This window comes from Lagenorhynchus albirostris, chromosome 1 (assembly GCF_949774975.1).
Source record: "Lagenorhynchus albirostris chromosome 1, mLagAlb1.1, whole genome shotgun sequence".
In the NCBI taxonomy this organism is placed as follows: Eukaryota; Metazoa; Chordata; class Mammalia; order Artiodactyla; family Delphinidae; genus Lagenorhynchus; species Lagenorhynchus albirostris.
Window position 1 is genome coordinate 132,551,937 of NC_083095.1, and position 25,118 is coordinate 132,577,054.

The window sequence follows — 25,118 nt, forward strand, 5'->3', positions numbered from 1 at the left end:
ACGTGCCCTGACCAGGTCTTGGTGCTCCGGCCGGGTGTCAGGCCTGTGCCTCTGAGGTAGGAGAGCCGAGTTCAGGACACTGGTCCACCAGAGACCTCCTGGATCCATGTAATATCAAACGGCGAAAGCTCTCCCAGAGATCTCCATCTAAATGCTAAGACCCAGCTCCACTTAACGACCAGCAAGCTACAGTGCTGGACACCCTATGCCAAACAACTAACAAGACAGGAACACAATCCCACCCATTAGCAGAGAGGCTGCCTAAAATCATAATAAGGTCATAGACACCCCAAAACACAGTACCGGACGCAGTCCCGCCAACCAGAAAGACAAGATCCAGCCTCACCCACCAGAACACAGGCACCAGTCCCCTCCACCAGGAAGCCTACACAAGCCACTGAAACAACCTTAGCCACTGGGGGCACACACCAAAAACAACGGGAACTACGAACCTGCAGCCTGTGAAAAGGAGATCCCAAACACAGTAAGTTAAGCAAAATGAGAAGACAGAGAAACACACAGCAGATGAAGGAGCAAGTTAAAAACCCTACAGACCAAACAAATGAAGAGGAAATAGGCAGTTTACCTGAAAAAGACTTCACAATAATGACAGTAAAGATGATCAAAAATCCTGGAAATAGAATGGAGAAAATACAAGAAATGTTTAACAAGGACCTAAAAGAACTAAAGAGCAAACAAACAATGATGAACAACACAATAAATGAAATTTAAAATTCTCTAGAAGGAATCAATAGCAGAATAACAGAGGCAGAAGAACGGATAAGTGACCTGGAAGATAAAATAGTGGAAATAACTACCACAGAGCAGAATGACGAAAAAAGAATGAAAAGAATTGAGGACAGTCTCAGAGACCTCTGGGACAACATTAAACACGCCAACATTTGAATTATAGGGATCCCAGAAGAAGAGGAGAAAAAGAAAGGGACTGAGAAAATATTTGAACAGATTATAGTTGAAAACTTCCCTAATATAGGAAAGGAAATATTCAATCAATCCCAGGAAGCACAGAGAGTCCCATACAGGATAAATCCAAGGAGAAACATGCCAAGACACATAATAATCAAACTATCAAAAATTAAATACAAAGAAAGAATATTAAAAGCAGCAAGGGAAAAAAAACAAATAACACACAAGGGAATCCCCATTAGGTAACAGCTGATCTTTCAGCAGGAACTCTGCAAGCCAGAAGGGAGTGGCAGGACATATTTAAAGTGATGAAAGAGAAAAACCTACAACCAAGATTACTCTAGGCAGCAAGGATCTCATTCAGATTCGACGGAGAAATTAAAACCTTTACAGACAAGCAAAAGCTAAGAGAATTCAGCACCGCCAAACCAGCTTTACAAAAAAAGCTAAAGGAACTTCTCTAGGCAGGAAACACAAGAGAAGGTAAAGACCTACAATAACAAACCCAAAACAATTAAGAAAATGGTAACAGGAACATACATATTGATAACTACCTTAAATGTAAATGGATTAAATGCTCCAACCAAAAGACACAGATTGGTTGAATAGATACAGAAACAAGACCCATAAATATGCTGTCTACAAGAGACCCACTTCAGACCTAGGGACACATACAGACTGAAAGTGAGGGGATGGAAAAAGATATTCCATGCAAATGGAAAATCAAAAGAAAGCTGGAGTAGCAATTCTCATATCAGACAAAAGAGACTTTAAAATAAAGACTATTACAAGAGACAAAGAAGGACAGTACATAATGATCAAGGGATCAATCCAAGAAGAAGATATAACAATTGTAAATATTTATGCACCCAACATAGGAGCACCTCAATACATAAGGCAAATGCTAACAGTCATAAAAGGGGAAATCAACAGTAACACAATCACAGTAGGGGACGTTAACACCCCACTTTCACCAATGGACAGATCATCCAAAATGAAAATAAATAAGGAAACACAAGCTTTAAATGATACATTAAACAAGATGGACTTAATTGACATTTATAGGACATTCCATCCAGAAACAACACAATACACTTTCTTCTCAAGTGCTCATGGAACATTCTCCAGGATAGATCGTATCTTGGGTCACAAATCAAGTCTTGGTAAATTTAAGAAAACTGAAATCGCATCAAGTATCTTTTCTGACCACAACTCTATGAGACTGGATATCAATTACAGGAAAAAAATCTGTAAAAAATACAAACACATGGAGGCTACACAGTACACTACTAAATAACCAAGAGATAACTGAAGAAATCAAAGAAGAAATTTAAAAATACCTAGAAACAAATGACAATGAAAACACAACAACCCAAAACCTATGGGATGCAGAAAAAGCAGATCTAAGAGGGAAGTTTATAGCAATACAAGAAACAAGAAATATCTCAAATAAGCAAACTAACCTTACACCTAAAGCAATTAGAGAAAGAAGAACAAAAAAAATCCCACAGTTAGCAGAAGGAAAGAAATCATAAAGATCAGAGCAGAAATAAATGAAAAAGACATGAAGGAAACAATAGCAAAGATCAAAACAACTAAAAGCTGGTTCTTTGAGAAGACAAACAAAATTGATAAATCATTAGCCAGACTCATCAAGAAAAAAGGGAGAGGACTCAAATCAATAGAATTAGAAATGAAAAAGGAGAACTAACCACTGACACTGCAGAAATACAAAGGATCATGAGAGATTACTACAAGCAACTATATGCCAATAAAATGAACAACCTGGAAGAAATGGACAAATTCTTAGAAAAGCACAACCTTCCGAGACTGAACCGGGAAGAAATAGAAAATATAAACAGACCAATCACAAGCACTGAAATTGAGACTGTGATTAAAAATCTTCCAACAAACAAAAGCCTAGGACCAGATGGCTTCACAGGCAAATTCTATCAAACATTTAGAGAAGAGCTAACACCTATCCTTCTCAAACTCTTCCAAAATATAGCAGAGGGAGGAACACTCCCAAACTTATTCTACGAGGCCACCATCACCCTGATGCCAAAACCAGACAAAGATGTCACAAAGAAAGAAAACTACAGGCCAATATCACTGATGAACATAGAGGCAAAAATCCTCAACAAAACAGTAGCAAACAGAATCCAACAGCACATTAAAAGGATCATACACCATGATCAAGTGGGGTTTACCTCAGTAATGCAAGGATTCTTCAATATACGCAAATCAATCAGTGTGATAAACCATATCAACAAATTGAAGGAGAAAAAAAATATGATCGTCTCAACAGATGCAGAAAAAGCTTTCAACAAAATTCAACACCCATTTATGATAAAAACCCTCCAGAAAGTAGGCTTAGAGGGAACTTACCTCAACATAATAAAGGCTATATATGACAAACCCACAGCCAACATTGTTCTCTACGGTGAAAAACTGAAACCATTTCCTCTAAGATCAGGAAGAAGACAAGGTTGTCCACTCTCACCACTATTATTCAACATAGTTTTGGAAGTTTTAGCCACAGCAATCAGAGAAGAAAAAGAAATAAAAGGAATCCAAATCGGAAAAGAAGAAGTAAAGCTGTCACTGTTTGCAGATGACATGATACTGTATGTAGAGAATCCTAAAGATGCTACCAGAAAACTACTAGAGCTAATCAATGAATTTGGTAAAGTAGCAGGATACAAAATTAATGCACAGAAATCTCTTGCATTCCTATACACTAAGAACGAAAGATCAGAAACAGAAATTAAGGAAACACTCCCATTTACCATTGCAACAAAAAGAATAAAATGCCTAGGAATAAACCTACCTAAGGAGACAAAAGACCTGTATGCAGAAAACTATAAGACACTGATGAAAGAAATTAAAAATGATAAAACAGATGGAGAGATGTACCATGTTCTTGGATTGGAAGACTCAACATTGTGAAAATAACTATACTACCCAAAGCAAGCTACAGATTCAATGCAATCCTTATCAAACTACCACTGGCATTTTTCACAGAACTAGAACAAAAAATTTCACAATTTGTATGGAAACACAAAAGATGCTGAATAGCCAATGCAATCTTGAGAAAGAAAAACGGAGCTGGAGGAATCAGGTTCCCTGACTTCAGACTATACTACAAAGCTACAGTAAATCAAGACAATATGGTACTGGCACAAAAACAAGAAATTTAGATCAATGGAACAGGATAGAAAGCCCAGAGATAAACCCATGCACATATGGTCACTTATTTTTGATAAAGGAGGCAAGAATATACAATGGAGAAAAGCCAGCCTCTTCCATAAGTGGTGCTGGGAAAACTGGACAGCTGCATGTAAAAGAGTGAAATTAGAACATTCCCTAACACCATACACAAAAATAAACTCAAAATGGATTAGAGACCTAAATGTAAGACCAGACACTATAAAACTCTAAGAGGAAAACATAAGCAGAACACTCTATGACATAAATCACAGCAAGATCCTTTTTGACCCACCTCCTACAGAATGGAAATAAAAACAACAATAAACAAATGGGACCTTATGAAACTTAAAAGCTTTTGCACAGCAAAGGAAAACATAAACAAGACGAAAAGACAACCCTCAGAGTGGGAGAAAATATTTGCAAATGAAGTAACTGACAAAGGATTAATCTCTAAAATTTATAAGCAGCTCATGTAGCTCAGTATCAAAAAAACAAACAACCCAATCCAAAAATGGGCAGAAGACCTAAACAGGCATTTCTCCAAGATATACAGACTGCCAACAAAGAAGATATACAGACTGCCAACAAACACATGAAAGGATGTTCAACATCATTTATCTTTAGAGAAATGCAAATCAAAACTACAATGAGGTAACACCTCACACCAGTCAGAATGGCCATCATCAAAAAATCTACAAACAATAAATGCTGGAGAGGGTACGGAGAAAAGGGAACCCTCTTGCACTGTTGGTGGGAATGTAAATTGGTACAGCCACTATGGAGAACAGTATGGAGGTTCCTTAAGAAACTAAAAATAGAACTACCATACGACCCAGCCATCCCATTACTGGGCATATATCCTGAGAAAACCATAATTCAAAAAGAGTCACATACCACAATGTTCATTGCAGCTCTAGTTACAATAGCCAGGACATGGAAGCAACCTAAGTGTCTATCGACAGATGAATGGATAAAGAAGATGTGGCACATATATACAATGGAATATTACTCAGCCATACAAAGAAACGAAATTGAGTTATTTGTAGTGAGGTGGATGGGCCTAGAGTCTGTCACACAGAGTGAAGTAAGTCAGAAAAAGAAAAACAAATACTGTATGCTAACACATATATATGGAATCCAAAAAAAAAAAAAAGGTTCTGAAAAACCTAGGGGCAGGATAGGAATAAAGATGCAGACATCGATCCTTTTGTAGTTCATAAGTGTGATGACTGGGTGTTCACGTGCTTGTGTGACATGTGCCTCCTTCCAACCTTGTGGCACATTACCCATCTGACATGAAAAAAAAAGATGCAGACATAGAGAATGGGCTTGAGGACACGGGGAGGGGGAAGGGTAAGCTGGGACAAAGTGAGAGAGTGGCATGGACATATATACACTAACAAATGTAAAACAGATAGCTAGTGGGAAGCAGCCACATAGCTCAGCGAGATCAGCTCGGTGCCCTGTGACCACCTAGAGGGGTGGGATAGTGAGGGTGGGAGGGAGACGGAAGAGGGAGGAGATATGGGGATATATGTATATGTACAGCTGATTCACTTTGCTATAAAGCAGAAACTAACACACCATTGTAAAGCAATTATACTCCAATAAAGATGTTAAAAAAAAGAGAAAATTTATGGAATGCAGTACTGGGATGGCTGAAGGAAATAGATACCCGTATTTCTTGGTGACAGTGTAAATTTTTTTCCACTTTTATGGAGGGTAACCTAGTAATGTATAAGAGAGATTAAGAATATTCATAATCTTTAGCCAAATAATCCATGTCTTAGAAATACCTTCTTAAAATAATTTAAAAGAAAAAGCTTAAATGATCATAATAGTATTATTTAAACCTGAAAACAATATGAATAATACAGAAAGATGGTTAGATGATTAAACTGTCTGTGATATATTAACTTACCAGGTTATTGTGACTCTGTTAAAACAGAAACAGAAAGCCTATTTTGTGGAAAGGAGGGACTATTTAGTATGCAAAACTGGAAAAAAATTAGCTATCCATATGGAAAAAAAAGTCAGATTCCTACATCTCATACCATACTCAAAAATCAACTCCAGATGGATTAAGGTCTTAAATGACAAAAACAAAATTTTAAATTTTTAAAAGAAAATAGCTTCTCAAAAAGTTAAACATAGAACTACCACATGATCCAACAATTCCACTTCTAGGCATATACACAAAAGAACTGAAAGCAAGGACTGAAACAGATGCTGTAACACCAATGTTCATAGCACCATTATTCACAATAGCCAAGAAGTGGAAAGAACCCAACTGTTTGACAGATGAATGGATTAACAACACGTGGTATATACATACAATAAAATATTATTCAGCCTTAAAAAGGAATGAAATTCTGATACATGTTACAATATGGATGAATCTTAAAAATATTATGCTAAGTGATCAGACACAAAGGACAAATGCTGCATGATTCCACTTACATGAGGACCTAGAATAGGCAAATTCATAGCGACAGAAAGTAGAATAAAGGTTACCAGGGGCTGTGGGGCAGGGTGGGGATATATTGATTAATGGGCACAGAGTTTCTGTTTAGGATGATGAATAGTTTTGAAAATGGACAGTGGTGATGGGTTGCATTGTGAATGTACTTAATGCTACTGAATTGTACACTTAAAATGGTTAAAATGGTAAATTTTGTTATGTATATTTTACCACAATAAAAAAAATCACTAAAAACATTAATACACATGGTGGAATCAGTGGTACAGCAGTAAAATAAAATAAAATAGCTAATATATTTTTTCTGACTTTGGAATAGGGAAGGATTTACAATGCAAAACATATTAAGCAGAAAATAAAATGCAGACTCATTTAATCATACTAAAACTAAGAACTTATGTTAGTCAAAAGGACTGTACAAAAAGTGAAAAAACAAGCTATAAACTGAGACAGTATATGTATGTACATATACACACACACAGAGAAATAGATTAGTACAAAACTACATAAATGGATGATAGGAAAATAGGTAAAAGCCATAAACAGGCATTTTGCAGCAGAAGAAAACATATGGCCAATAAATATATGAAGGCATACTTAATCTCACTAATAAGAGAGAGGTAAGTTATACCACAAGATACCATTTTATACCCACTCGATTGGGAAAAATTAAGAAGTGTGACATTATCATGTATTGGAGAGGATGTAGAAATTTTACACATGGCAGGTGGGTACAACCACTTAGGAAAATAATTAAACACTATCTTATAAAACTGAATCTTCCCAGACCTTACGACACAGTAATTCTACTCCTAGATGTATACTCTAGAGCATGCATTTTCTTTTCTTTTCTTTTTTTAATATTTATTTATTTATTTTGGCTGCACCAGGTCTTAGTTTTGGCATGCAGGATCCTTTGTTGCGGCATGTGGGTTCATAGTTGTGGCATGCGGGCTTCTTAGTTGCAGCATGTGCACTCTTAGTTGCGGTATGCATGCGGGATCTAGTTCCCCAACCAGGGATCAAACTCGGGCCCCCAGCAGTGGAAGTGCGGAGTCCTAATCACTGGACCACCAGGGAATTCCCCTAGAGCATGCATTTTCAATAGAGGTGATATCACACTCAAGGGGGTGAAATTAGTTCTGAGGAGAGTGGGGAATGGGAAAAACAACCCAAACATACACACTCTTTTTGTGCATAAAGCATAGATATATGTTCAGTACATCAAGATATATATATTAATACATTCAGTACATCAAGATATATACATTATATCTGTGGTATTAAAATTTCATTAGAAGAACAACAACTGGGGGTGGGGGGAGTCTAAAAAAGACTCCTTAGTGAGGCAATAATGAAAAAATGGTTGAGAAACACTGCCCTAGAGATATTCTTGCACACATGCACCAGAAGACATGTATAAAAATGTTCATAGCAGCATTGTTCACAATAGCAAATATCAGAAAATGACCCAAAGAGCCATCAAAAGAAGTAGATAAATAAACTGGTGTATTCATCAATGGATGAGGAATTAAAAGGTATAAATCCTTCACCCATCAATAAAAAGGAATGAATCAAAGCTAAATGCCACAATAGGAATTTTAGTAATACAATCACAAGTGAAGTCCCAGAAAACAACATGCAGTAGAGTACTCTCTTTATATAATTTCTGTTGTAAAGCTGTAATAGTAAATAAACACTTCTAAACATCTAGTTCCACAGTACTCCCAAGTGAGGTCCTGGAACAAAGACTGCACAGACTCCTACAGGACTTCCCTGGTGGTCCAGTGGTTAAGACTCTGCGCTGCCAATGCAGGGGGCATGGGTTCAATACGTGGTGGGGGAACTAAGATCCCACATGCCACACAGTTTGGCCAAAAAAAAAAAAAAAAAAAAGACTACACAGACTCCTCGATCAATGTTTTTCCAACTGCAGGTTGTCACTCAGTGGGTCCTGAAATCAATTTAGTAGGTTATGACTAACATTTTTAGAATGTTATAGAACAGAATAATCAAAATGATTGTACAGAGTAAAAGTAAAGCTTGTTTTGTGAAACTTTTTGTTTTATAAATATGTACACACACATACATACACCTGTATGCTCAAATTCTGAAATCTGAAAGCCACTAGTTTCTTTTGTAAGTTTGGTGCAAAAATTCATGGGACAGCAAAATCTGACCTGAAATCCCATAAGCTATTTATAACCTTTGTTCTTCTCCAAAGGTTATGATATGAATAATACATTTCATTGCAGAAATATTTGATATTAAGGTGACATACAGACCATATTATCTTTTAAAGTTCAAAATATTAAATAATATCTCTGAACCTAAGAGTTTGAGGTAAGAGATTAAGAACCTATCTATGTATATAACTTTACATGTATATGTATAGTTAGTGTACATATATTGATATTATTGTATACTAAGTTGCAATGTAAAACATATTTCTGACTAGGTTGAGACAAAAAGTCTGCAAGTTACTGGTTAGGTGACATTTTTCATAGACAATAGCCATACCTAGGCTTCATTAATTCTTATTTTACAAAACTCCCGGAAAGAGGGCTTCCCTGGTGGCACAGTGGTTGAGAGTCCGCCTGCCGATGCAGGGGACACGGGTTCGTGCCCCGGTCTGGGAAGATCCCACATGCCGCGGAGCGGCTAGGCCCGTGAGCCATGGCCGCTGAGCCTGCGCGTCCAGAGCCTGTGCTCCGCAATGGGAGAGGCCACAACAGTGAGAGGCCCACGTACCGCAAAAAAAAAAAAAAAAACTCCCGGAAAGAGACATCCCACCTTTATGACTCAGTGTTCCTGTGTATTTTATTTTAATTCCTCCCACTTTACTTTTAAGATTGTTTCTTGTTCTGAGGAAGCAGATATTGGTCATCATTTACAGGTGACCTTTAAACTGAACACAATGTCTGAAGTTTACATCATTCCTAAATCTCATAAAGAATAGAAAAAAATCACCCTAACCATTGAAGGGGGGTTGAAAGGGCCATTTCACAGCCTTACCTTCAGCAAGTTTAGGACTTTCTTGCCAAGATCCAGCTCAAAGTTGGCATAATTAGAACCGCACATGTCATAGATAAACACCAGTCCATTCCTCTGAGTTTCAAAGCTGTAAAGCAACCATTGAATGAAAACATTTATAAGTAATAAGATGGATGAGGCAAATTGAAAACCTGGGTCAAAACAAAGACACAGAGAGTGTGGGACACATCTGGGACTGAAATAATTGCCTTCCTGAACTGGCCTGAACTTTTGTGACTGGCCTTACAAGAAGAATTTATAATAAGAAATATATATTTGGTCTTTGACCCTGTTTCCTGGCAAACTTCCTAAAACTTAGAATTTCCAGGAGCGCGAGGAAGGCATCCATTGCTATATTAATGAGGTGACTTTTAGAATGCCCTTAGATCATCTAAGGATGGGGGCTGCTTGCCAGAGGAACCAACCACGTGACTAGAAAGGGTTGGGAGTTGGGACTTCCAGTCCCATCCCCCCCACACACACTCAGGAAGGGTTGTGGGGCTGGAGATTGAGCTCAGTCCACCAATGGCCAATGATTTAATCAATCATGCCTTGTAATGAATGAAGCCTCCACAAAATACCAAAAGGATGAGATTTGGAGAATTTCCAAGTTGATGAACACATGCAGGTGCAGGGAGTGTAGCTCTCTCAGAGAGGGAATGGAAGCTCCATGCCCCTTTCCCCATACCTTGCCCTCTGTGCACCTCTTCCATCTGGCTGTTCCTGAGTTATACCCTCTTATAATAAATTGGTAACCTATTAAAGTATAACATTTGAGTCTGTGAACCGTTCTAGCAAATTAATCGAACCCAAGGAGGGGGCATTGGAACCTCTGATCTATGGTCAGAAACAGAGGTGACAACCTGGACTTGCCACTGGAGTCTGAAGGGGGCAGGGGACAGTCTTTTAGGACTGAGCCTTTAACCTGTGTGATCTGAGGCTATCTCCAGGTACATAGTGTCAGAGTTGAAATGAACTGCAGAACACCCAGTTTATGGGGGAGAATTGCTTGGTGGTATGGAGGGAATACCCCACATGTTGGAATTGGAATTATACTTATTGATGCATATTTATCCAGATTCATCAAGTACCAAACTCACAGGCTGAGAATGTTCCAGAGCATCTAGGTTATCAAAATTTGAACTGTTTCCTCCTATATCTCTGAATCTGCCTATCCAAATTCTATACCATTCTATGTTCAACTCAAAAGCTTCCTCTTCTATGAAGGTGCCCCTGATAATTGTCACCAAATGCACTACCATCCTTCACCCACTTGAAGCCCCATAAATCTTTGTGGATTTTTCTTGTGGCTCTTAATGTACTCCCACCTTGTGTAGCCATCTGAGTCTCTCCTAGAGGGCCCAAACAAAAGTTTACCTCATAACCCTCAACAGTCCCCAGCACAGTCCTTGCAAACAGATACATAATAAATGGTCACAGATTTGTAATTCAGTGGGCTAGAGCCCATCACTAAAAAAATACTTTAGGCCCATAGAAAACTGTAAAGCAAAATTCTAAGCTCAATGATGGTGTATCTGTCTCTTATGACTTTAATGGAGGAAGAGAATAAACCCACAAATGGCCTTTGGAAGGCATGTTAAAAAGTAGATTAAGAGGTGGTGAGCCTATTCCCAGATTGAGGTTAGGAACATGTGAAGATACAAAAAGTATTACTCAATCCCATCTTCTTAATTCCTAAAGATTTCTCAAAGCTGCACTCTTCCACCAAGCCCGATCCTTACCTGCTCCTGATCTGCACACCTAAATGGTTGTTCAGAATAAATTATTTGATTGGACTACTCACTGATGATAGCAACAGTTTTCACATTTATTTACAATTGAGAAAACTTTTTGACACAAAACACATTCTTGAAATCAGAAGTCTCAATGTTATTTTGTATCTGTATTTTTTTTTGCATCACCTCCTGGAAGCCTCCATATCTTCATCCTTTCAACAGAATACAAGGCGGAAGCACCTACCCATGAAGCAGCATTTCAAAAATCTCTTAAGTAGGGCTTCCCTGGTGGCGCAGTGGTTAAGAATCCGCCTGCCAATGCAGGGGACAAGGGTTCAAGCCCTGGTCCGGGAAGTTCCCACATGCCACGGAGTAATGAAGCCCGTGCGCCACAACTACTGAGTCTGCGCTCTAGAGCCCGCGAGCCACAACTACGGACGCCCGCATGCCTAGAGTCTGTGCTCCGCAACAAGAGAAGCCAATGCAATGAGAAGCCCACGTACCGCAACGAAGAGTATCCACCACTCTCCGCAACTAGAGAAAGCCCGCACGCAGCAAGGAAAACCCAATGCAGCCAAAAATAAATTAATTAATTTAAAAAATCTCTGAAGTAGACCCAAGTTTCTCCAGCAGACTTAATTTCAAATGGCCCTTAACATGATAAAGTGAGTGCTAAATCTTGTCTCCTTTTTTCATGACCCCAGAGAGACTGATTCACCAAGATCAAAGATTCTGTTCAATGAGTGGCACAGTCAGTGAGTAGACTATCCAGATCTAGAGACTTCCCTTTTTTCCACAAGCTCAACAGGGGCCAAACTCAAAGAATTACAGGTTTTCCCCTCACAGCTCCAGCCTGCGGCAGGACACTAAAACAAAGAGAAGTCAGTGCCAGGGGAAATAGAATTTAATCAAAAGAAGCTATGATGCATAATGATGCAAGTTCTATATTCATAGACCTGAAATTGCTCATCCTTTGAAGGCACATGAAATAAATACAAATGCAATAGCATTTTCACTTTTCTGGGTACAGAAGATGAGGTTTACAATAATAGCGCTAGTTCCCTACTAAGAATAATTGCTTCCCTACCCTATTGAGTTTGATTCCCGAGCTAGGATGTTACTGGGAACACCAAGATTACCACAGTCCCTGACATTTGTTTCAAAATAATCTAGGGTAAAGGGGTGGGTGAGGGGCTTTCAATGAAACAAGATTGGTTACAGATCACTTTGAAGAAGACGAATGAAAGGCATGTGAAAGTTGATGACACCACTTCCTCTCCACCATGGAGATTTGGGAATTTCCCATTATATAATGTTGAAAAGAAGGTTCCCTGCCCTCCTGGAGCTTACCATCTACCGGTAGATGAAAAAAACATCCATATAAGACAAATGACATCATAAGGCCATGTATAATTAAATATGAAATGATTGGTATTAATAATAACTGCGATTGAAGTCAGAGTAAAAAGAATTTTATGACAAGTTGGAGTGGTGAGGGAACAAGTCACAGAAGTTGGGCCTTAAAGAAAGGGGAAGATTAAGTGAAGAGGAAGGGTTTCCTCCTCTTCCATTCTGGTTCACGGTAACAAAGGAAAACAAGAATTTCTATTCATTAGTGAGAATATTTCATTCAGAAAAAAAAGGGTTCACATTGGGCTTCCCTGGTGGCACAGTGGTTGAGAGTCCGCCTGCCGATGCAGGGGACGCGGGTTCGTGCCCCGGTCCGGGAAGATTCCGCATGCCGCGGAGCAGCTGGGCCCGTGAGCCATGGCCACCGAGCCTGCGCGTCCGGAGCCTGTGCTCCGCAACGGGAGAGGCCACAACAGTGAGAGGCCCGCGTACCACAAAAAAAAAAAAAAGAAAAAAAAAAGGTTCACATTTACTTACCTTACATGCACCCTCTGAATAATGAGGAGTCACTGAGGGTTTTTAAGAAAGGGATGGACATCACGAGAACAAAGTTTTAATTACATTTACCTGTGTGGTATTCCTATGGGATTCAATACTCACACTAGAAAAAGCAAGCTTTGGCCACTGTCATGCCTACACAAGAGCTCTGACTCTCTAAGCTGCTCAAAGAGGAAGGCAATGCTAAATTTTCTGGTAAAAGAGCCTTCCATTCATTCCTGAGCTAAAGAAACATTTCAAAGGGAACTATACTCTAGAAATTATGCCTGAAGACCAAGCATAAGAAAGAAGAACTGAGAAATTCCACATTTCTGACTGGCTGCTGACCGCTGGCCCTCTCTCCCTAGTAACTTCTCTTTTTCAGAATAATGCTGTGTGTGTAGTTTGGATATATCTCTCACCGAACACCACCAGCAGAAGCTAAGTATATGAAAGTATTAACATTAACAAGGCAGCAACAAGTGAACTAGACAGAGAGCCCTGCTTCAGACAATCCTTTGGCTATTCCCATCCTCTAAGTCCAGAAGTATGACTGAAGTGCACAGTTGTCTCTCACTATCTCTGGTCTTAGCCCTCGATATATCACATCTAACCCAGAGGACCAGCCAATGACATTGAGAGCAATAACAAACTGTAAATGGCAAGCACCAGGGAAAAAAGAAAGTAAAAGAGGAAGACAACATAGTAGGGTACAAATAGCTCTGACCAAGAGTGAAGAAACCAGGATCTTAGACCAGCTGGATCAATATGTGATGACTGTAAAAGAGCCACAAAACTTCTTGGGGCTTCAGTTTCTCTGTCTATAGAACAGTGATGATACTACTTACCTAAGAGCAGGGAAGGAGACATGACCTGAGTTGGTTCTTTTGGCTTATGCACCTATTTATAAAAATGATTTTGCTTAACTTATACTCTTGGACTCCTCTCTCCTGAATGTTGAGTCTCAAAATCCTCTGCATTATTCCTATTTTACAGACAAAGAAACTGAGGTCCCACAGGGTCTTCAACATCAGGGGAGAATGATCGGAAAGAACCAGCACAGGTCATCTCACCTTCACTCCCTTTCAATAACGTCATTCTCAATACACTAAGAATTGCTAGTTAACTAGCTTTCTCAGCTTCTGTTACCCTGAAATACAGCCAAGCAGGTCAAGATGCAGAATACCCATCATCTGCATAGTACCTGGAAACATGCCAAGCCCTAAAGACATGGAATGTTTTCCATTCATAGCACTGCCCAGGGCACATCCTAGGAGCATAGAGAATGCACTGCTGAGTTTAATCAAATCAAACAGTGTCACTTTCCCATCTGGATGTAGAACACCCAAAAGATAATTTCCATGCTCACCTATCCACAGCTCTGTCTAGCAAGTAAAACAGAGCCTGAAGTACCACATGTTGGACTGACTTGTGGGGATGATGTAATCTGGCAGTGAAGAGGGCAATGGAGGCTCCTGTTGGGTCCCGAACATTCTAGAGCAAACAAAACAAGAAATATTTAGAAATCAAATAGAAAATCACAGAAATCACGAAGCCCTCTTATCCTGCACAAAGGTTTGTTATGAAGAGAATAGATGCTGATAATACTTCTCTGACTTGCATCAATTGCTCCAGAAAAGGAAGAAAGCTTTTTATCATCCCATGTCTGATTCTCAGCACCCCCTGGATTCCTTCCCCCTGTGGTAGGAAAAAACCACATTCTCTTAACTCTTCAATTACAGAGAAATTAAACAATGGTCTACACTGGCTGCCTAGCTAATTTTTCCCAGGCAGGATAGCAAAGAAATAAGCAACAGGAGAAATCCATAGACTATAACAATGGTTTCTATACTCTGCCTTAAAAGTACTGCTGGATACTTACTGCAAAGGCTGTGGTCTCTAAGTGGAGAGAGCTTGCATTAAATAAGGAAGGATGGGCCTCTGACACATTTTATACCCATCCCAAAGGCCTTAACTAACCTTAATGGACCAGTGAAGAAACTTTTCTAAATGTACTGTACAACTGATTTTCAATTATTTCAATTATTACTAGAATAATTTTATGCCAAACTTCACATCTGCTCTCCACTGTTGAGACTCTCTGATTCAGGATAAGATATCTAGGAACAAAGTCCAAAGAGAACAGCTACACAAGAAAATAACAAGATACTACAAGAGGGGTTCATTAATACTCACTAAGATGGTGAATTTTCCACTAAGGATCTCAGAACGGAGAGGTTCCTCATGAGGTTTCAGCTTCACAATGCCCTCCTTCCTTCGTGTTTCCTGAAAATAAAAAAAGCAAGATGAATTAATATAAAAATACTGTACACCCATGACAGCTTTATGTAACCACCAAATCTCAGAGATAAGGGATTTTGGAAATCAGCTTACTGAATCATGAATTCCTTTGTAACCCCCCTCTAGGCCAACTGAGTGTTGTCAGAATTCTTGTCCAATGCCAGCTTATCAGCCTCTTCGGGCTTAGGTTTTTTCTTTGAATCAGTGAGAATCCTAACCCTGAAGACCAACCACTATATATCAATCATTACAGTGCAAGGTCAAAGTTCTTAAACATGCAGCAGCACTGATATTAAAATATGCACCCCAAACTGTCTGGAAACAGATATCCTAACACATCCTCCAGGCTTAGGCCTCTCCTGTCTTAAATAGGAGCCATCCCTCCCCTCAATATACTCTCCAACAACAGCTACCATGACCTCATTTTAATTCATCTTCACAGCCAGATTCTTTAAACTCATCCTCAGTTCCCTCACACTCATTCCACTGCACTCTCGTTTCCTCCCAAACTAACTATACCATCCAGAGCTCCTGCTCAATCCAATGGGCATTTTCAGTCCTCCTTCTACATGACAAGGGTGACTACTCACATTCTCTTTTTCCTGAGACATTCTCTATTTTTGACTAAAAAAAAAAAAATACTCTCTTGGTTTTTCTATTTCTTCAGCTACTCCTTCTAAGTCTCTTGTGGGCTTTTTTTCATTCATTTGTTCACTCATTTCACTCACTGACTCATTCGTTCATTCTGTCAGTATTTGTTGAGCAACTATTATGTGCCAGGCACTCAGCTAAGTGCTAAGAACACTCTGGTGAATAAAACAAACTAGGTCTTTGTTTATATTCTTCCCCAATTCATCCCTAAAATCAAATTCAAACGCCTTCAGAGGCAAGGCAGCAAGTGAAGACAGTATGAGTGCTGGAATCACAGGAGAGTGCATGCCTTACATAAAGCATTCAAACTTAACTTTAAAAAACAACACTGGACCAAAGAAAGCAAAAAGTCTGAAATGAGGTTCTGCCCTACACATCTCCCTATTCCTCACACTCTCCCAGGATGACCTCACCCATTCTCATGGCTCCAATATTCACCTCCAATATTCTACTTTGGTCACTCTGAAATCACTACTTCCAGTCCAGCCTTCTTTTCCCAACCCTAGACTCACATCCCAACTGCTTAGAGGACATGTCTATTTGGATATCCCATTGGCACTTCAACCTTAACACGGCCAAACTGAACTCATGACCTACTCTCTCCACGTACCTGTACCCATTCAGTGTCTCTTAATTAGTGAATGCCACCACCATTTACCACCCTGCCACCCAAGTCAGAGACCTGGAATTCTCCACTTCCCTTTCCTCACACTAGTTTAATAAGCAACTCTGTCCTATCAATTTTACTTCTAGAATCCGACCACTTTTTCTCTATCTCCCTGACACTACATTTAATGACACCACAATCATCTCTCTCCTAGTAAGTACAACAGCTTTATAATTGGTCTGTCTCCAGTATAGCCCTTCTGGTCCATCCTCTAAATCACAGTGAAAATAATCTTTCAGAAAGCAAATCTGATCAAGGCATTCTGTTGTTTATACCTTCAATGAATTTCTCTGCCCTTAAGAAAAAGCAGATACTCTCTGATCTGGCCTTGTTTACCTGCTGCTCAATCTTTTGCCATGCCCCCTTCTCGCACTCAGCATTTCCGATCAGCTCAATTTGTCTCTTGCCACTAGGCATCTGAACTTGCTGTTCTCTCTGCCATACTCCCCTACTGTCTGATTCCTACTCATTCTTCTACTCTTAATTTAGAAGTCATTTCCTTCAGGAAAGCTTCCTTGACCCTCTTAATTAAATGTGCTTTCCACAGAACCCAGCACTGTCGTATCATAACATTTCTATAATTGTTTATTTACTCTCTTTCTAAACAGTAATCTCTGCACTGGGAACATAGTAGATATACAATAAATATCTGTTGAATAAATGAATGAATATTGAACAAGATGACCCACAAAATGGGTGTAAGTGAGCTTTAGTTTTAAACTCTTAAATTAATCCTAGTGCCTCTTATCTCAGTCTCCTTTTTTTTTTTTTTTTTAAATTTATTTAGGGAGCTTCTAAGTATCTTCAGAAGGATTTTCTCACTCCAAGGTAGGGCTCTTAGATACCGATCCACTTTTTTTTAATGGTAGTGGGGAGAACCACTGTTTGTGTAGACTGTGGCAGAAACAACAGCAACATAGAGAACCCAGGTGCCACATGGCAGGTCCATCCCTGAGGTACATACTCTGTAGGAGTGAAACAACTCTATGGCACGGAGCACATCAAACTTCCGGGCCATGAGGAACTTGACGGCCACATTCCAAGAGAGGGGGGAAACGTTGTACTGAACTGTCCACTTGTTAATCTCTTCAAGAAACTGCTTGGTGGCCTGTTTGACAAAGAAAGTAAAGATAGTTATTAGAGAATATATTTACAGAAACAAAAAAATAAGCAAGAAAAAAAATGAACTTTCCCCAAGCAAGTTTGAACCCAAAGTTTACTAGACGGAACAGGGAAAACAAAAGTTGGAAACAGATCTGAAACCAGAAATTGTTAAATTTCATACAACTCAATGAGGCCAGAAGCCAGAGCCAGGTCCAGAGAGCAGGGCTTAGCACAGGAATGTATGAAGAAATATAATGAGGGGAAGATCAAGGCTCCCAAATATGATGCAAATTACTGGCCCCAAAGCAAAAAAAAAAAAAAAAAAAACACAGCAGAGTTTGTTTTTTGTTGTTGTTTTTTTTTAAGGCTAGAAAAAAAGTGGATGGGCCCTCTGAAGAGTTATTGCCTAACGCACAGTGTAGTATAGCAGTCTCAGCTGCTGTTTTGGTCCCGTGAGCCAGTCACACAAAGTAAAACAATCAGAAAATGGTTTTAGTTCTGAAATTAGCAATACTGTTGAGAGCAGCAAAATGATTAGAAGAATTTAACAAATGTAAAGGCCAACTGCTCTTTGCACTGACTGACCCCACAGGACCTCTTTGTGCTTCATATGGCAGCCCCCAAAACTGGACACCAGTGCCCAGAGGGTCATTAACAGCTCCTCTGGATAGTGGTTTGGGAGAGGGGTGTGAGGGTAGAGAACCTACTACTGGGGGAAGAGTGGGAATTTTCATTTTTACTGTTTAATCCCAAGCTGATAAGATGCCTATTTCCATAATTATTCCTATCTCTTGATTAATCCATGCTCTTTTATACTCTCTCACCCTATTTCTCCTTACATTTTAACCAGCCTCTGCTCTAACCAAACCACCCTTCTGTTTCTTCATTTTAGAATAGGATTTTTTTGCATGCATTTTCTAAATTGCTAAACGTTTTCTGCATGGTTATTTTTTCCCTTCCAATCAGAAACGTTTCTCACTTATTGGTCCAAAATGTGATCAACTTGATGAGAATTCTGAAATTTAATTGATCAACCAACCAACCCCTCAGTTAAGATGTATTTATTAAACTATTGTGGGGACTTCCCTGGTGGTCCAGTCAGTAGGACTCTGCGTTCCCAATGCAGAGGGCCTGGGTTCGATCCCTGGTCAGAGAACTAGATCCCACGTGCATGCCACAACTAAGAGTCCACATGCCGCAGTGAAGATCCCGCCTGTCGCAATGAAGATCCGGCACAGCCAAAATAAATATTTTTTAAAAAATAAACTATTGTGTATTTAACTATTTGTTAATATCTGTGCTACATATAAGGAATACAAAAAAATGTTTCAAGAGGTGTAAGATCAACCTACTATGTGACCGTGGTCTCTAATATTTCTTTACTTTTTAAAAATATTTGTTTATTTATTTATTTTGGCTGCACCGGGTCTTAGTTGCAGTACACGGGATCTTTTTTCGTTGCGGTATGTGGGATCTTTTTTTAGTTGTGGCATGGGGGCTTCTCAGTTGCAGCACATGAACTCTTAGTTGTGGCATGCAAACTCTTAGTTGCGGCATGCATGCGGGATCTAGTTCCCCGACCAGGGATTGAACCCAGGCCCCCTGTATTGGGAGCAGGGAGTCTTACCCACTGAACCACCAGGGAAGTCCCAGTCTCTAATTTTTCAATTCAAAAACAGGGGAGAGGACTTCCCCGGTGGTCCACTGGTTAAGACTCCACGCTTCCACTGCAGGGGGCATGGGTTTGATCCCTGGTCTGGGAAGTTCCACATGCCACATGGTGTGGCCAAAAAAAAAAAAAAAAAAACAGGGGAGAAAGGGTAACAGGAATGACCTACTTCAGAGTCTTGGCAACAAGTCCTACCTTGCAAATACAATCCAAATTGCTACATACGTGTTTAAATAACTAGCAAACTAGAATCCCAAGAGGGTCAGCAGTACCTCATATAACAGAGCACCTGATTCATTCCCCCAATTTCTAGGAAAGGATAAAGGCACTTTACAAACCAGGGTAAAATCTAAGAGGCCTGGGGCTGCACCTGAGCTTTAGAACCCTCCAACTGAGGCAACATACCTCACATCAACTGGAAAAGGAGAGAACCAGCAAAACTAATCAGGCAAAGTGCATAAAGAGAGCCAAGAAATAAAGGCTATGAAGAAAAGCTTTCAGACGATCACTTTGGCCCAGAACCAGTTACAGTCAGACCAGAGAAATGAGTCCCAGAGAAGACAACAGGACAAACTTAGAATGCTCCACCAGAAAACAGTTGGAGTTGCCTCTGTGGGGTGAGTGGCCAGCATCAGAATGAGGAAAGACGGAAGGGAAAAGAAGCCGGCACAGAAAGATCCCAGAAACAAAAGTGTGGCAAGTCCGGAAGGTCCTAGGAGATTTTGTAAAGGCTATTTGTTTAATTAACATATCATCTTCTCAAGCCAGCTCTCTCCTGGGCATCTCTGAAGCTGCCTGTAGAGTAAAACACCAGAATAACAGAATATCTTTTTCCCCTTTTTCTAATAAAAACAATCAAAAGACAAAACAATATGCAGGTGGGAGGGAGAAATATAGTTAAATGACCAGGAGGTGATATGAAATCCAACTATTAAGATGATTTTTCATTTCTCATAAATAAGCCACACCCCAACAAGAGTCACACAGGTTTCACACACTTCCTTCCAGGTACATATTGGCTTCCTTCTCATTAAACTCAGTTCCTTCAAGGTTCTTAATGTCCTGTAGCTCCCAAGAGCTGCTGCCTTGAGCTGACCTCTGTCCCCCGCTGGTCAGGATGTTGTTCTTGGCTTTAAGCATGGGAAAAATTCCTCCAGATTTGGCAGGACTAGGCCTTGCATGAAGAGAGTCCAGTGTACTATAAACAGTGATGTGATATTTACGGATACAAATACACTCATACATCGCCTGCTATGTTCAGCCTCATTCTCTCTCTCCTGCATGCCCATTCCTCTGGTCAAAGAGATGAACCTCTTAGACAAGCTAGAAAGATGGTCTCATCTTCCACAGCCCCTCTCTAAACAGTTCATCAGGTCCTTCCCTCCGTCTACACAAGGGTTTGGCACAGCCACGAAGTACAGACCAATTTGTGGTTCTGTTTGTTACCAGAAAAACAAGCCCCAGATATTTTAATGAGCGATACACTCTTCAGAAGGGATCACTGAAATTCCTGAAATTAATATTCAGTGTATTTCCTGGTGAAAGAAAGAATGAGCCAAATGGTTAAGTCACAGCTTACAAAATACTTCAGATCAAGGTGAATAATTTGAAGCTATCTAGGCTTATGAGTAATCACAAGTTGTTCACACCTGGCAACAAAGGCGTGGTCACAGTTCAAACAGCTTTGGTCTTCCTTTGGGAAAAGGTCTGAACTGATGTACAGAAAAACTAACATTATCACTTACAACCCTCCTCAACCAGCTTGTTAGGTATGGGTAAGATTTGTTACAGCATAGTCAAAGCTTACTGTAATTACATACTTCTCCCACAATCATGTTTAAATTGATAAAAACAAGTTTCTTGACTAAGAAACCAGAGAACCACTATAAAATGGCTGAGAAATCTGTCAGTTAAGTGATTACACCCTGGACACTATCTACTGGTGTTGTATGGTATAGGAGAGAATAAAACCAACATCATAGTCTTCATGTTATATTAAGCTCCCAAGAGCAGCTATAATTTTCAGATGAACTCTAGGCAAGGGGCTAGCAACCCAAAAGGTCCAGAAGAATGGGCTGGCACCCTTGGTTCCACAGTTAGTACCTAAAATCCTGTATTCCAAGACAATGTGGGCAAGAGTGAAACCTACTCTTGAAATAAAGTCCTGGGATGTCAGCCATCTAACCACCAAGAAACAAGTCTAGCAGTGTAGTGGGTTTGGGAGTCAGAAAGAACCCATCCTCTCACTCACTCCTGTATGATCTGGGCAAGTCACTTAACCTCTCTGAGCCTCTATTTCTTCATGAAAAGATAAGGCTTGAACAAGACAACAGATAAGAAGCATTCACCACACTACCTGGCACTTGGTAGGCAGTCTCTGAATGGATGTTCATTCTTTCTTCTTTTTTTTTTTTTTTTTAATTTACTTTATTTATTTATTTTTGGCTGCATTGGGTCTTCGTTGCTGTTCGCGGGCTTTCTCTAGTTGCAGCGAGAGGTGGCTACTCTTTGTTGAGGTGCGTGGGCTTCTCATTGCAGTGGCTTCTCTTGTTGCAGAGCACGGGCTCTAGGCGCACAGGCGTCAGTAGTTGTGGCTCGCGCGCTCTAGAGCACAGGCTCAGTAGTTGTGGCGCACAGGCTTTGTTGCTCCACAGCATGTGGGATCTTCCTGGGCCAGGGCTCGAACCCATGTCCCCTGCATTGGCAGGTGGATTCTTAACCACTGCGCCACCAGGGAAGCCCATTCTCTTTTTTTCTTAACTCCAGTCATTTCACACTAAAACTTCTTTCAACAGAGAGTTCCTCAAAATCAAGTGACCTTTGTTGTTTCTCTTTAGCCTGTAGCAATTCAACCTCTCTAATCCATTTTATCCAAAAGCATAAATTTAAATTAGAAACTTCCAATATGTGTTAAACTGTAATACAAAAGTCTCTAAAGGATCAACTTATCCTCATTCAGGGCTCTGTGGCAACATAGGAAAAGCTAGGTCCAGAAGTATTTATACCCCATAGCACAGGGAGATCAGCTTGGTGCTTTGTGACCGCCTGGAGGGGTGGGATAGGCAGGGTGGGAGAGAGGGAGATGCAAGAGGGAAGAGATATGGGAACATATGTATATGTATAACTGATTCACTTTGTTATAAAGCAGAAACTAACACACCATTGTAAACCAATTATACCCCAATAAAGATGTAAAAACAAACAAACAAACAAAAAGAAGTATTTATACCCTTGCTCCCAACTCTCAATGCTTTTGTCCCTACACTGGCAGCTCTGGAGATTAACACTGCCATCCTGAGCACTAATCCTTTTTAACAGCATCAAACTGACTTGAGAGTATTTCTCATCATAATATAGGAACAATTTTGCTCAGGACAAACACCATGCAAAAAATGCAATCAGTCACCCTGCACTGAATACCTAAATAAGGAAAGTGATTCAATATAAGACTCAGTGTCTGCCTTTTAACAAATGTGAGGTTACCTCCGTATTTCAGCAAATATGCCATTTCCCCATTAATTTCAGTGACAGATGCATTAGTAAATTACCTTCCTCTTATGCCTGTTTTCCCACCTTTCCTTCATTGTGAATTTTCTTGTAACGTCTAGTAATCCCTTTAGTCCACATCAATCTGCCAGGAAACAGAATCTGAGCTAAAATACACTAGCTTGCTATAAGGCAGCAAGGTGAAGTTTGCTGAATTTTCAACCTAAAAACTACGCTCTTGGGACTTCCCTGGTGGTTGCAGTGGTTAAGAATCTGCCTGCCAATGCAGGGGACACAGGTTCGATCCCTGGTCCAGGAGAATCTCACATGCTGTGGAGCAACTAAGCCCGTGTGCCACAACTACTGAGCCTGCGCTCTGGAGCCTGCGAGCCACAACTACAGAGCCTGCGTGTGCCGCAACTACTGAAGCCCGCGTGCCTAGAGCCCATGCTCTGCAACAAGAGAAGCCACCACGATGAGAAGCCTGCGCACTGCAATGAAGAGTAGCCCCCGCTCCCCACAACTAGAGAAAACCTGTGTGCAGCAATGAAGACCCAACACAGCCAAAAATAAAATTATTTTTTAATTAATTAATTAATTTTAAAAAGAGCCAGGGGCTTTCCTGGTGGTGCAGTGGTTAAGAATCCGCCTGCCAATGGAGGGGACATGGGTTCAAGCCCTGGTCTGGGAAGATCCCACATGCCACAGAGCAACTAAGCCCGTGCGCCACAACTACTGAGCCTGCGTGCCTAGAGCCCATGCTCCTCAACAAGAGAAGCCACCACGATGAGAAGCCCGCACACCGCAACAAAGAGTAGCCCCCGATTGCCGCAACTGGAGAAAGCCCATACACAGCAACAAAGATCCAACGCAACCAAAAATAAAATAAATAAAATTAAAAAAAAAAAAGAGACAGTGCTGGGACTTTCCTGGTGGTCCAGTGGTAAAGAATCCGCCTTCCAATGCAGGGGACACGGGTTCGATCCCTGGTTAGGGAACTAAGATCCCACACACCAGGGGGACAACTAAAGCCCACATATCACAACTACTGAACTCGCGTGCCTCAACTAGAGCCCACGTGCTGCAAATTACAGAGCCCTCATGCTCTGGAACCTGTGGGCCACAACTAGAGAAAAGAAAACCTACAGGCCACAACTAGAGAGAAGTCCACGCACCACAACAAAGAGCCCAAGCACCACAATGAAAAAAGGCACGCGGGTGCCTCAAAGAAGATCCTGCGTGCCACAACTAAGACCTGATGCAGCCTAAAATAAATAAAAGAGCCAGTGCTTGCTTTCTTTTTCTTTTATTATTATTTTATTGCCTTATATCTGAGGTTTACAACAGTGCTTGGCACTCAGCAAAAATACTTGAATGAATAATTAATAACAAGTAAAGGATGGATAAGCAATTCTTCAAAGAAACTCAACTGGCCAATAAAGTTACAGAAAATATTCAACCTCATTAGTAATCATGGAAATGTAACCAAAACCAGCCAAGGTTCCCTCCCACCCCGCTCAATGCTACTACCTAGTGTTGGTGAGGGTTCAGCAAAGGCACTCCAGCAGTCACTAAAAGACTATAAAAAACAGCATATTCTTTGTCCCCGCAATTCCACTCCCAGAAAAATAACCTAGATCTGTGAACATTTTCATCAATAAGGATAATTAACAAAACAGTACAAATCACCTCAAAATATAAATTGGTGAAACAATGGTAGTACACAGAATGTAACATTAAGATGAAAAAATGCTCATTAAACATTAACACAGATCATTAACAAATAGGTAACAACAGAATCTCATTTTCATTTCTTAAAGTCTGAATACATAAAAATATGAAAATGTTTGCAGTAGTTATTACCACCACTAAGTGTTAAGATGAACACTCTGAAATCTTGGTGTTTTCCTGTATTTCCCCAGTTTTTCCTTACAATAAACATGCGTTACTTTTGTAGTCAGAAAAAAG

General features: G+C 40.1%; 1 protein-coding gene and 1 non-coding gene across 2 annotated transcripts in view; one reads left to right on the top strand and one right to left on the bottom strand.

Annotated features, from left to right (window-relative positions):
• The window catches only part of PTPN9 (protein tyrosine phosphatase non-receptor type 9), a 79,896-nt gene that overhangs the window by 27,039 nt on the left and 27,739 nt on the right, over nt 1-25,118 (bottom strand). Inside the window, exons 2-5 of the mRNA XM_060154558.1 lie at nt 17,856-17,999; nt 15,469-15,558; nt 14,642-14,766; nt 9,632-9,737 (exon numbers count right to left, since the gene is read on the bottom strand). Coding sequence (XP_060010541.1) covers nt 9,632-9,737; nt 14,642-14,766; nt 15,469-15,558; nt 17,856-17,999 — 465 coding nt within the window. The remainder of the gene's footprint in view (nt 1-9,631; nt 9,738-14,641; nt 14,767-15,468; nt 15,559-17,855; nt 18,000-25,118) is intronic.
• On the top strand, nt 5,339-5,433 carry LOC132506386 (small nucleolar RNA U13). The gene has a single exon (XR_009535813.1). It is a non-coding gene; the product is annotated as a small nucleolar RNA U13 (small nucleolar RNA).